Raw genomic sequence first — 12060 nt, 5'->3', positions numbered from 1 at the left:
GTCATATATGTGGGAATGGGGGTGGGGAGGACATACTTATTATTATAATTTTTATCTATCAGATTGTCAGGCAGTAGTCAATGCTGTGATCCATTTAATGATCTTTTTAAAATGATTAAGTTGGAAAGTTTCTCTCAAAAAGTAATTAGGGCCTGATGAGAAGATGTTCTTCAAGAAATGATGGGCATCTCAAAGGCAAAGTCATTTTTCTTTCCCATTTGGTCATCAGGAGGGGCTCTCTTCTTCTATCACCAGATGATGGGCTTTCTGGGCTGTGGGAAATGCCCAGGATGCAAATTCTTTTCTTAAAGCCTAGAATGTTGGGTTGGTTTTTTTTATGTTGTAGTTGTTGATGACCTGAGTCTCTGCCCTGGCTACATCACGAATTTCTTGTACATGTGAAATAACATGTAATATGTATGGGCCCACTGCTATAAATCAAAGAGGCATAACTTTAGATCTGGAAGGGAATTTAGAGGTCACCTTATTGTAGTTGAAAGTCTCCATAGGTGTTGTCTCCTCCATTAGAAGGTCAGAGTAAGGAGTGTCTTACTTTTCTATTTGTTTCCCCATCACTTAGCACAATGCTTTGCATATAATAGCACTTAATAAATGATTCATTCATTCATTCATTCATTCATGTAATTATCTCTTTCATTTTAGGCATAAGGCCATGACAAGAAAAGTGACTTGTCTAAGGTCATATGAGTAGTAAGATAACTAAGATGTGAACCCATGTCCTCTGCCTATGGATTCAGTGCTCTCTCCACTATACCATGGCTGCCTCTCCATAAACTCCTTCCTTTTTGTGTCAAGGAGGAAACATTAATTAGTTCAGTATAGGTTAGGGCAGCTAGATGGTGCTATAGTGCATAGAGAGTCAGACCTGAAATCAGGAATACTCATCTTCCCTGAATTCAAACTGGCCTCAGACACTTACTGGCTGTGTGACCCTGGACAAGTCACTTAACCCTGCTTGCTTCAGTTCCTTCATCTGTAAAATGATCTGGAGAAGGAAATGACAAACCACTCCAGTATCTTTGCCAAGAAAACCCCAGATGGGGTCATGAAGAGTCAGAATGACTAAAAAGATTGAACAACAACAAAAACAACAATAGGTTAGGAAACCTGAGAATTGTTCAAGTCACGAACTCTTAACCACCTGAACCTTGTTTCGTCTTTTCTGTAAACACTCAGGAAAAGCACACTTGTGGTTGTGAGTGTGCAGTTGTTGTCTGTCCTTCGTTTTTGTAAAGGACATTTTCCCATGATGTCATTACTTGCACATGAATTATGGGGCGATCAGGGCGGACAGATGCTGGGTAGGACAGCCAGTGACAATGGGGCCTTTGAGGAGACTTAAGGCACATCACGACAGGACAGAGTATATGCTTTAGTTGGCTTAGCTACATTGGTCCAGAGAAAGTAATTTCCACAGGCAAAGGTTTCCTTGGACAGCTCAAGAAGGAGCTGGAAAGCTAGGGTTCAAGGGGTGGGCTTAAGACAGAAGCCCTTCTACCTCAACTAATTAATGTTTTAAATATCCTTGGGAAGTTGTAGGAGAGCAGGTGTTATTCACTATGTTTCACCTAGAGAAACTATTAGGTACCCAGAATGCTGTGTGATCTTGGGTCAGCTATTTGACCTCTCCAAACCTCAGTTTCTTCATCTGAAAAATGAAAAGATTGAGTTAGGTGATCTTTAAATTCTCTTCCATTTCTAATACTCAAGGAATCCATAACTTGTCTCTGTGTGCTACTGTTCCCTTTATTCTTCATAGCACTACAAGTCAATTTATCAAGTCAATTTATCTCCTGTTTCTTTCCATTACCCTTTGCTAGTTATTATTATCATGATCAATATTACTAATTATTATTATCATTGTTGGTATTAGTGTAGTGGATAGCATCCTAGACTCAGAATCAGAAAGACCTGGGATCAAATCCTGCTTCTGACAGTTATTAGCTGTGTGATTAGACAAGCCACAACTTTACTCAACCCCAGGAAGCTCTTTAAAACTATGTTAGAGAAGTATTGAGATCTGCATCAATGAAAGGAGCACCCTACCCTAGGTGTTCCTGTGCTAGTAAATGGGTCTCAGGCATAATGTACCTGGACTTCAATAGAACATTGGCAAATACTTTTGTGATATTTAAGCAGATAAAAGAGAGTGTAGGTTTAAATAATAATATCAATAGGTAAATCTGGAACTGATTGGGTGATTGGTGATTAAGGATTGATGTCAACTCAGACAGAAGTCTTTGGTAGATTGCCACGCTTGCTCTATTCTTGGTCCTGTTCTCTTTGACATCATAATCCATGGCTTGGTTTAAGGCACTGATAGCAAGACAGCTCAATTTGTAGATGACACAGAGTCAGGAGGGATGTCAGAATTGGGCTCCAAAAAGATCTCAACAAATGGGATATATTTATTAAGATGATATTGAATAGGGACAAATATAACAATTGGGTTAAAATCAACTATATATGACCAGGATGGAGGTGATAGGGCTAGACAACAGTTCCTATCAAAAGGACCTTGAGGTTTTATTAAACTGCAAACTCAATAAAAGTTGATAGAGGGGCATGATAGCGAAAAAGTCTAATGTGATCTTACTATATGTTAATAGAAGCATAATACCTATAACAAGAGAAGTGACAGTCCTACTGTATTCTGTATTCTATCCTGGTCAGATCACATCTGGAATATGACATTTAGTTCTTGATCTTGCATTTTGGGAAAGGCATTGACAAGCTGGAAAATGTCAAAGTAAGGGTTACCAGAACCCCAAATGATACCATACAAGGATTGGCAGAAAGAACTGGGTATGATGTTTTGTCTGGAAAAAAGAAGAATTAAATAGAACTAGGTAAAAATGATAAAGAAGCAGACCTATATAAGCATCAGATTTCTATAGAGAGAGTCTATATAAGGGCCAGAGCTATGTAGAGTGTGTTCTATATAAGGGGCAGATATGTAGAGAAAACTCTATAGAAGGGTCAGATCTATATAGGATCTATATAGGGAAATCTATATAGGTAAAAGTCTATAGAAGGGTCAGAGCTATGTAGAGAATGGTCTATGTAAGGGTCAGATCTGGACAGAGTGCTCTCTCTACTTTCTCCACTGTACCATGGCTGCCTCTCCCTAAAGTAAGTGTGAGATCTGCATAGAGAGGAGTCTAAGGGTGAGATCTGTATAGAGAAGAATCTAAGGGTGAGATCTGTATGGGGTAGATCTATGTAGAAAACAGTCTATATAAGGGTGAGATCTGTAGAGAAGGATCTATTGAAGGGTCAGATCTATATAGAGAAAGGTCCATATAAAGGTCAGATTTGTATAGAGATGAGTCTATATAGTGAAGTCAGTATAGGGAAGCATCTATAATAAGGGTCAGAGCTATGCAGAGAAGGCTCTATATAAGGAAAAAATTCCTGGTAATTATAGCTGTCCCAAAGTAGAATCTTAGGAGGTAGTGAGTTTCCTGTCACTGTTGGTCTTCAAATGGAGGCTGGCTCTCTACTTTTTAGGGAAATTGTAGAGGGAATTCTTTCTTCAGAAATGGATTGGACTAGATGACGTCTGAGGTCCCTTCCAATTCTGAGATTCTACAATTCAAAATATCTCAGGAGGCCTTACTGTATAAAGGAAGGCTATGGTAAATCCTTTGGCAAGATCAAGAAACTTATCATAAATTCCTTCCCAACTTAATACGTTTTATAAATTGTGAAGACTTTTTTTTTTAGTACATATTGGATTTTTCCCTAGCAAGGCATAGCTAGATGTAGTTTTAAAGGCATTTTAATATTACCTACAGTTTATCAACCTCCTTTCCCTTACCAGTAAGACATTTATTTTTGAGGTTTCTGCTTTATATACAATTCTGGTCAGTTGACAGTCCTGTATTTGTCCTACTCCAGCAAGGGATCTATGTACAAAGATATGGTCCACAGGGGTATATGTTAAGAGTGCCTGATTCCACACTGTGCAGGAGAAAACCTCTGAATGCCATTTTTATGTTTTTGAATTAGGCTTGGAATGTAAGCAAGATGGATATTAGTATTCTGAGGATAAATTTCTGGCTTGCCCAGCTTTTCTCCCTTTCCATCTAACCCCCTGAAGTGATCAGGCTGACCTAGAGGCCATATCTATCTATATAATACTAATAGCCTTTGAATGAAGAAATTATGGTGCAGCAGAAAGAGTTCTCAGCGTGATAATAGCTAAGTCACTTACGTTCTCTGAATCCCAACTTCCCTCACTTGAAATGGGCATAACAGCAACAATGATGATGGTGGTGGTGATGACATTACTGTTTGTCCTATCTACTTACCTCCTCCTTGAGTCTTTGGAGAGGAAGTCTTTGTAAACCAAAGTACCACATATATGTGGATTGCAAATCTTTTCTGTATTGGATAAAGCTAAGAAGAAAATTCTATTTTTTGGCTTGTGCTCTGAGTGTGAGTCATAGACCAAATAGTAACCAAGTTTTGCTGCTGAGGGAGTATCAGAATAATCTATGAAAAAATAAGTAGCACTGATTTTCCAACTGGCCATGGTGGCAGTGAGTGCAGGTTAGATATTTCACTCTCTTAAGCTCCTCCCCACCCCCACCCCCCAGCAAAGAAGGCAGGCATATTGTGTATAAAGACATGGACCTAAGACTCAATTTTTAGTTATTAGTCATATGGGTAGCTACTGCATCTCTTGAAGCAGCAGGTCTTGTTGATAGAACATAGGACTTGAGGTCAGAAGTCCTTCCTCAGTCCCTAACTAGGTATGTGATAGCAGATGTCACTTAAATTCTCCCAGGCTTGATTTCCTTCTGTAAAATGAAGTTGTTTTGCGTATCAGGTTAGATAACATGCAAAATGACTTGCAAGGTACTATGTAAGTGTAAACTATTATTATTATTGAGCAAACAGTTTAAAACAACTGAAGGAAATGTTGCCAGTTAGGATCATATATTATATATTTCTATACTGTACACTTATGTACGATTATATGTGTCCATATCTTTATTAGTGTGGGAAGTTCCCATATATTAACTCCCTTCATCAATACAGACCCATAATTTATCCATAAGTTACAGTCTTAGCCAGTTGCCTGTGGAACTGAGAGGTTAAGTGACTTTGACCGTTCTGAAACTACTGGTATGTGTCAGAGGATGATTTGAACCCACCCAGGTCTTCCTGACTCTAAGACTAATCCCCCATCCACTATGCTGGGTCCCAAGAATATACATCATCATTGCTATTATTGTTATTAAAATCAGCCCTATAATGAGTGAAAGACCTTGAACATACATGATTCCTTCCTGGAAAATAAAAATTCTCTTTAGAAATGCTAATTAGTCTCCAACAAATATTTGCTTGATTTTTATGTTGCTGCCTGAGTTATTGGTTGTTTTTACCTGTGAAGCCCCTTGTAGCTGCAATAAGACCTGGGAATAATTTTTATTAGTGATTCTTCTTACCTTCTTCAGACTTGAATGACATGAATGATGACGTTTTTCGTTCTGGACTTTTCAATTGTACACCAGTATTTTTCACTGGAGAGAAAGAGAAAGAGGACGAAGGCAAGGCCTTGAAAGTTGAAGTGGCTGAGAGAGGAGATTGTAAAGGAATGATTTCATCATGCTTCAGACATTCTGACTCCTGAGTTTTTTCGTTTGGGAGTCCTTCTGTTTCTTTTGTCACTAAGATTTCAGGAAGCAACTTTTTAGGTTCTTGGTCTATGTACTTTTCTTTTGAAGGGCTTAGAGAACCAAATGAGAGTCCATAAGAGGAAGAGTTTGCATTAAGTGGTAGGGACTGCTCTTCCTCAGACATGTTGGCAAATCAGTACACAAACAGAAATCTTCAGTCACTGGAGAGCCCATCTATCATCATGGTCACTGAAAAAGAAAGGAAAAACAAAGTCACATTCATCATTGACCAGAAAACTGTGTATGGCTTTAGATTTATTTATTTATCTGATTTTTATTTCTTTTATTTTTAACTTATGGAATAAACAAGCATTTCCATAATATAGCATAATAAAAATTATTGTAAATAAAACTGTAAATCTATTATGTATAACTTGCTATTTCTTTTAAATACATAATAAAGTTATCATGTAAATTTCTTTTTTTCCTTTTCTTCTTCCCTCCTCCCCCCAGAGGTGGCTACTATTAAACATAAATATGTGTATGTATGTATGTATGTATATATATATATATATATATATACATATACACACATTTATTTACATATATATATGTAAACTCATTCCACATATACTTTATCTATCTATCTATGTATCATACTTCTAACTATCTCTGGATGCAGATAATGTCTTCCTTCATATGTCTTTGTGTTAATTTGTCTATTCATAATAGTCAAAATGACTTATTTGCTCAAAGTTGTTTTTGAAACAACATTGCTGTTACTGTACACAATGTTCTCTTGGTTCTGTTCATTTCTTTCTTTGTTATTTAGTGCAAGGATATCTATGTTTTTTAAAGATCATCAAGCTCATCATTTCTTATAGCACAGTAGTATTCCTTCACAATCATACCACAACTTGTTCAGCTATCCCCCAATTGATGGGCATCTCTACAATTTCCAGTTTTTTGCCACCACAAAGAGAGCTGCTATAGGTATTTTAGAACATATGGGTTCTTTTCCTTTTTTTCATTAATCATCTTTGGAATAGACCTAGTAACGGTATTGCTGGATCAAAGGGTACAGAAAGTTTAAAAACTCTCTGGGCCTAATTCCAGATTGCTCTCCAAAATGATTGGATCACTTCACAGTTCCACCAACAATGAATTAGTGTCCTAATTTTCCCACATCTCTTACAATATTTGTAGCTTTCCCCTTCAATCATTTTTGCCAATCTGATAATGTAAAATATCTCAAGGTAGTTTTAATCTGCATTTCTCTAATCAATAATGATTTAGAACAGTTTTTCATATGACTATAAATTGTTTCGATTTATTCCTTGGAAAACTGCCTGTTCATATCCTTTGACTATTTATCAATTGGGGAATGACTCATATTCTTACAGATTTTACAAAACTCTTTTTATGTTTGAGATATGAGACTTTTACCTGAGAAACTGTCTATAGCACCCCCCCTCCAATTTTCTACTTTCCTCCTGATCTTGGCTACATTTGTTTTATTTGTACAAAACCCTTTTAATTTAATGTAATCAAAATTATCCATTTTATACTTCACTCTGCTCTGTATCTCTTGTTTATTTATAACTTGCTCAACTATCCATGAGTCTGATAAATAATATGTTTCATGTTCTTCAAATTTTCTTGTAATATCTGTCTTTATATCTAGGTTATGTATTCATTTTGACCTCATCTTGGTAAATGGTATAAGAGATTGGTCTATGCCCAGTTTCTGCCATACTGCTTTCCAGTTTTCCCAACAATTTTTACCAAATAATGAATTCTTATTTCAAAATCTTAAGTCTTTACACTTGTCAAATACATGGTTATTCTATTTATTTGCTGCTGTAAATCATATGTCTACTCTGCTCCATTTATCTACCTTTCTATTTGTTTTTATTCATTCAGTAAGAATTTGAGGGCTTCAGGTATGTTCAGGGCACTAGCAAAGAGCTCTAGGGAGGCACCAATGAAATAAAGTACAACATCCCAGCCCCCCACCCCCACCCCACCACCCCATTCCAACATAAGAAATCACCTGAAAGATGATATATTCTTAAGTACATGAAACGTTGCTGCTCAGTCTAACTCTAAGTGAAGCAAGTGATACAGAGCAGATGAAGAGTGGTAGCTTACGGCACAGGGGAAGAGGCTGAGAAGCTGATCAATCTTAGAGCTGTAATAGAGAACATCAATATTTTTGCAGCTAAGGAAACAGTCCTAGAGAGCTTGAGTCTCAATTGAATTCCTCTTAGTCTTTCCCTATATCCCTTAAAGACCTATTCATTTCTACTAAGGGACTCATAGGGGCAATTAGTTCACAGAGTACGGGCCTGGAGTCAGGAAGACTCATCTTTCTGAGTTCAAATGTTACCTTGGACATTTGCTGGCTCTGTGACCCTGGGCAAGTCACTTAGCCTTGTCTACCTCAGTTTCCTCATCTGTAAAATGAGCTGGAGAAGGAAATGGCAAACTACTCCAGTATCTAGGCTAAGAAAACCCCAAACGGTGTCACAAAGAGTTGGACACGACTGAAAAATGATTAAACAACAACAACAACATGACTTAGAAGAGATATTTGAAGTGCTCAAAAGCAGCAGTTCTCAAAAGTGTGGTCCATGGAACTCTGGAGGTCCCCAAAACCCTTTTGGAGCTTCATGAAGTCAAGACTATTTTCATAATAATACTAAGAGTTTATTTGCTTACTAAAAATACTTCCTCTTTTTCCAACTACACATATCTGTATGGAGTCAAATTTTCTTCATGTATTTCAACCAAAATGACATCACAAGACGCAGAATGCAGAAGCAGATATGAGAAATGCATTGTCTTCTCCTTAGTTAGATACTAAAGAGATTTGCAAAAATATATAAAATAGTGCTACTCTTCTCACTAACTATGTTGATTTGGAAAATAGTTATTTTTATAAAAATATGTGATTTGTGATGACATTTAATGGGTTTATTATTATTATTATTTTAAAATAAGTTAACAAGTACATATTTAAAAAATTAAGTTTTAATTTCTAAAAGGGTAAAAATCATAAATTATGACCCAGAAGGTTTTTTTTTGGGGGGGGAGGGAAAGATAATTTCAGTTTTGGACATGTTGAGCTTGAGAAGTCTATTAGCATACAGTTCAAAATGTCCAAGAACCCATTTGTAATGTAGGGCTGGAGCTCAGGACAGTTTAAGAATTGGATATATAGATGTGGGGACCACCTGCAAAGAAATACTATTTAAACTTATGAAAAGTGATGAGATCACCAAATAATGATGAAGATAATAAAAAGAGGGTTCAGGACACATCCTTGAAGTATACCAACAGTTAGAGGGCATAGCATGAGTAATCTGAGGTCAAGTGGCACAGTGGATAGAGTGCTAGGCCTGGAGTCAGGAAGACTCATTTTCCTAAGTTCAAATCTGGCCTCAGAAACTTACTAGGTGAGTGATCTTGGGCAAGTCACTTAACCCTATTTGCCTCAATTTTCTCATCTGTAAAATGAGCTGGAGAAGGAAATGGCAAACCACTCCAGTACCTTTGCCAAGAAAACCCAAATGGGGTCATGAAAAGTCAGACATGGCTGAAAATGACTGAACAAATTAAAAGGCATATTTAAATAGATAACCATGCATATTACTGAGAAAAATGTGAAACTCTTCACCTTTTTCATATTAAGGACCTCTTTGGCAGCCTATAGATCCATTCTCAGAATAATGTTTTTAAATGCAAACAATAAAATGCATAAGACTATAAATAAAGGAAATTTTAAAATTATTTTGAAATACAGTCTTCAAATATATATATATTTTTAAAGTTTGTGGAACCCAGGTAAAGAAACTTTGTCTTAGAGGCTTTACCGACTCTGACAGTCTTGCATCTGGAGATAGCTCGTTCTTGTGGTTCTCATCCCTTTCTCCCAACCTCCTATTTATATCATCTACCTACCCTCCCTATTTTATCTCTAGGAATAAGAATGCAAATGAGATAATAAACTCCTAAAGTATCTTCTACCAATTTTACAGATGAGTCAACGGAGGCTGTGAGACGTTATGCAATTTGCTGGCAGAGCTGGGAAGTGCCTAAGGAGAGTTTTTCACTCAGGTCTTCTGGGCCCCATGTCTAGTATTTTTTAACCCACTGTACCACCTAGTTGCTAAGTAGGCATAAGAAGGGGATTTGTCAGCAAAAATTTTCTTCAAATCCTATATGTTATGGAGCAGCATTCATCTTGGTTTTAACTCATGCTGTCATCCCCTGAGGAGCACAGAAGCCCTTTATACAAACTCAATTAGTAATAATGACCAAGTAGCCATTTGACTGAGTTCTACTGTCATTTCCAAAAATATCTGCAGGAAAATAGAGGACTCATGAGTCCACTTGGTACTGTGTGACCTTGGACAAGTCATTTAATTTCTCTGAGGCTCTGTTTTCTTCTGTGTAATATGAGGAAGTTGGACCAAATGAGCTTTCCTTTGTCATAAGTAAGTCCAAGTCTATTAGTACCCAGAGGACTTGATTGCCTACATGGCACCAAGATTTATCTTATGCTAAGAAAAAAGTTCTCCCATATTAACCTGCCAAGTTTCCTGAAAAATCTCAGTAATCTAGTCACTACTTTGGATGGAGGTACTGTGTCTAGAAGACTTTTATTAATGCCATTCTCCCCCCCCCCAACTCCCCATATTCCCTTCTGTTGCACTTGTGGCTAGCAGGAGTGAAAAGTTCCTAGCTGGACAGTGAGGCTATCCACTGAGCAATGGGAGAGTGGCCAGCAGGCTGTTCTAGACCCCTGACAGGGGCATTAGAGCAAAGCCACTTCATCTAATGCATGTTTACATATCAAAGATCTTTCACTCTTCATATTTTTAGTTGCTCAAGATGAAAGATGGAGATCAGCTTGTCTCCTCGATGGCCTGGAACTATTTATCAGCGGCAGGCTGTGTGCAAGAGTGTTTTCCAGCAAGATTGCTTTTATCTTTTTGGGTCAGGCCACTCAAATACAGAGCACTCATGCAGCATTAAAAATTTTAAAGGTTCAAAAATCCACGGCAGAGGGCTTGCTTATCAGTTGCTCCAGCATCTAGAAATCTTTTTTTTTTTTTGGCGTGGAAGCTAGGGAGCAAAATCTATTCATAAAAACGGCAATAAGCTGCCCTCAGATATCACAAAGCCTGCAAGAAAACCCATCTTCTCAGATGTCTATATACAGATGCACAAAATATAGGTAATGAGGTGAGTTATAGAGATCTGAATGCCAAAGGATTCATTTGACCTCAAAGCTATCACCAAGAATTGGTGAGATGAATTTCATGCCTGTAACATGTTTTATGGAAGGTAACTCATTCAAAAGGGGCAACTAGGTGGCTTGGTGGATAGAATGCTGGGCCTAGAGTTGGGAAGACTCATCTTTCTGAGTTCAAATCTGGCCTCAGACACCTATCATCTGTGTGACCCTTGGCAAGTCACTTGTCCTGTTTGTCTCCATTTCCTCATCTGTAAAATGAGCTGGAGAAGGAAGAGGCAAACTGCCCTAGTATCTTTGCCAAGAAACCCCAAATGGGGTCACAAAAAGTTGGACCCAACTGAAATGCCCAAACAATATTGAGAACAACACTCACTCAAAAGGCTCCCAAGGACACTACACTTTTCCTAGTTCTCCAAATTCTCCAGCTGCTCTGTCCACACATTCTGGTCCTTCTTCTTCCTTTGGCCCCCTAAATTTAGGCATCCAAAAGCTCTGCCTTAGCTATCATCTCTTCTCTTTCTTCCCCATTTCTACATCTGTAAAGTGCAGGAATTAAACTAAATGACCTTTAAGGTCCCTTTCATCCCCAGATCTTATGCTCCTAGATAGCAGGGCTGAGACTTTACCCATTTATCCTCTGACTTTCAGAACAGGATTCTTCCCACAAAACCATGTTCTTTTTCTCCTCTGGGTGCTTAGCACAGCAGGCATTGATACCTGTTTGTTGTTGACTCTGTTGAACAGAGTCCCAGGGTGGATGCAAACATCTGGCTTTACATTTTATGCTAAAGGGATCAGCAGTGCCTCTGAAATCTGGTTGACCTCTGGGCAGCCTCACTGTCTTTCACCATCATTTTCAGGAAATGTGCTTTGTTATTCCGAACTGATTCAAAGCATCGTTATGAACAGGACTGGGAGTAATTAATCAGCTTGGGCTCCTCTGGGAGAGACAGGAGAGGGAAGGACAGGGCTGGTTCATGGGGGGAAAAAAAGAGTAATTGGGCTTGTCTTGCACAGCCCTTCCTTCTGCTGCCTCTTCCTGGCTTTTGTACCCCTTACATCAGCACCAGCGCTGTCCAAATCTCCCCGGCAATCAGAACTGACATGTTTGTAAGAAGCCGCAGCAGGACCTCATTTGATCCAAGGCCT

The 12060-nt window shown here is 38.1% G+C and overlaps 1 protein-coding gene across 1 annotated transcript in view; it reads right to left on the bottom strand.

Annotated features, from left to right (window-relative positions):
- The window catches only part of ERICH6B (glutamate rich 6B), an 83392-nt gene extending 77501 nt beyond the window's left edge, over window positions 1–5891 (bottom strand). Inside the window, exon 1 of the mRNA XM_020971294.2 lies at window positions 5478–5891. Within this exon, the coding sequence (XP_020826953.1) occupies window positions 5478–5832 (355 nt within the window). The 5' untranslated portion in view covers window positions 5833–5891. The remainder of the gene's footprint in view (window positions 1–5477) is intronic.
- Between the last annotated feature and the right edge of the window lie 6169 nt (window positions 5892–12060).

The sequence above is a fragment of the Phascolarctos cinereus genome, unplaced genomic scaffold (assembly GCF_003287225.1).
Source record: "Phascolarctos cinereus isolate Bilbo 61053 unplaced genomic scaffold, phaCin_HiC Scaffold_7;HRSCAF=346, whole genome shotgun sequence".
NCBI classification, from domain to species: domain Eukaryota; kingdom Metazoa; phylum Chordata; class Mammalia; order Diprotodontia; family Phascolarctidae; genus Phascolarctos; species Phascolarctos cinereus.
The sequence above is the reverse complement of the archived record's forward strand: the minus strand, read 5'-3'. Positions and strand labels throughout refer to the sequence as shown.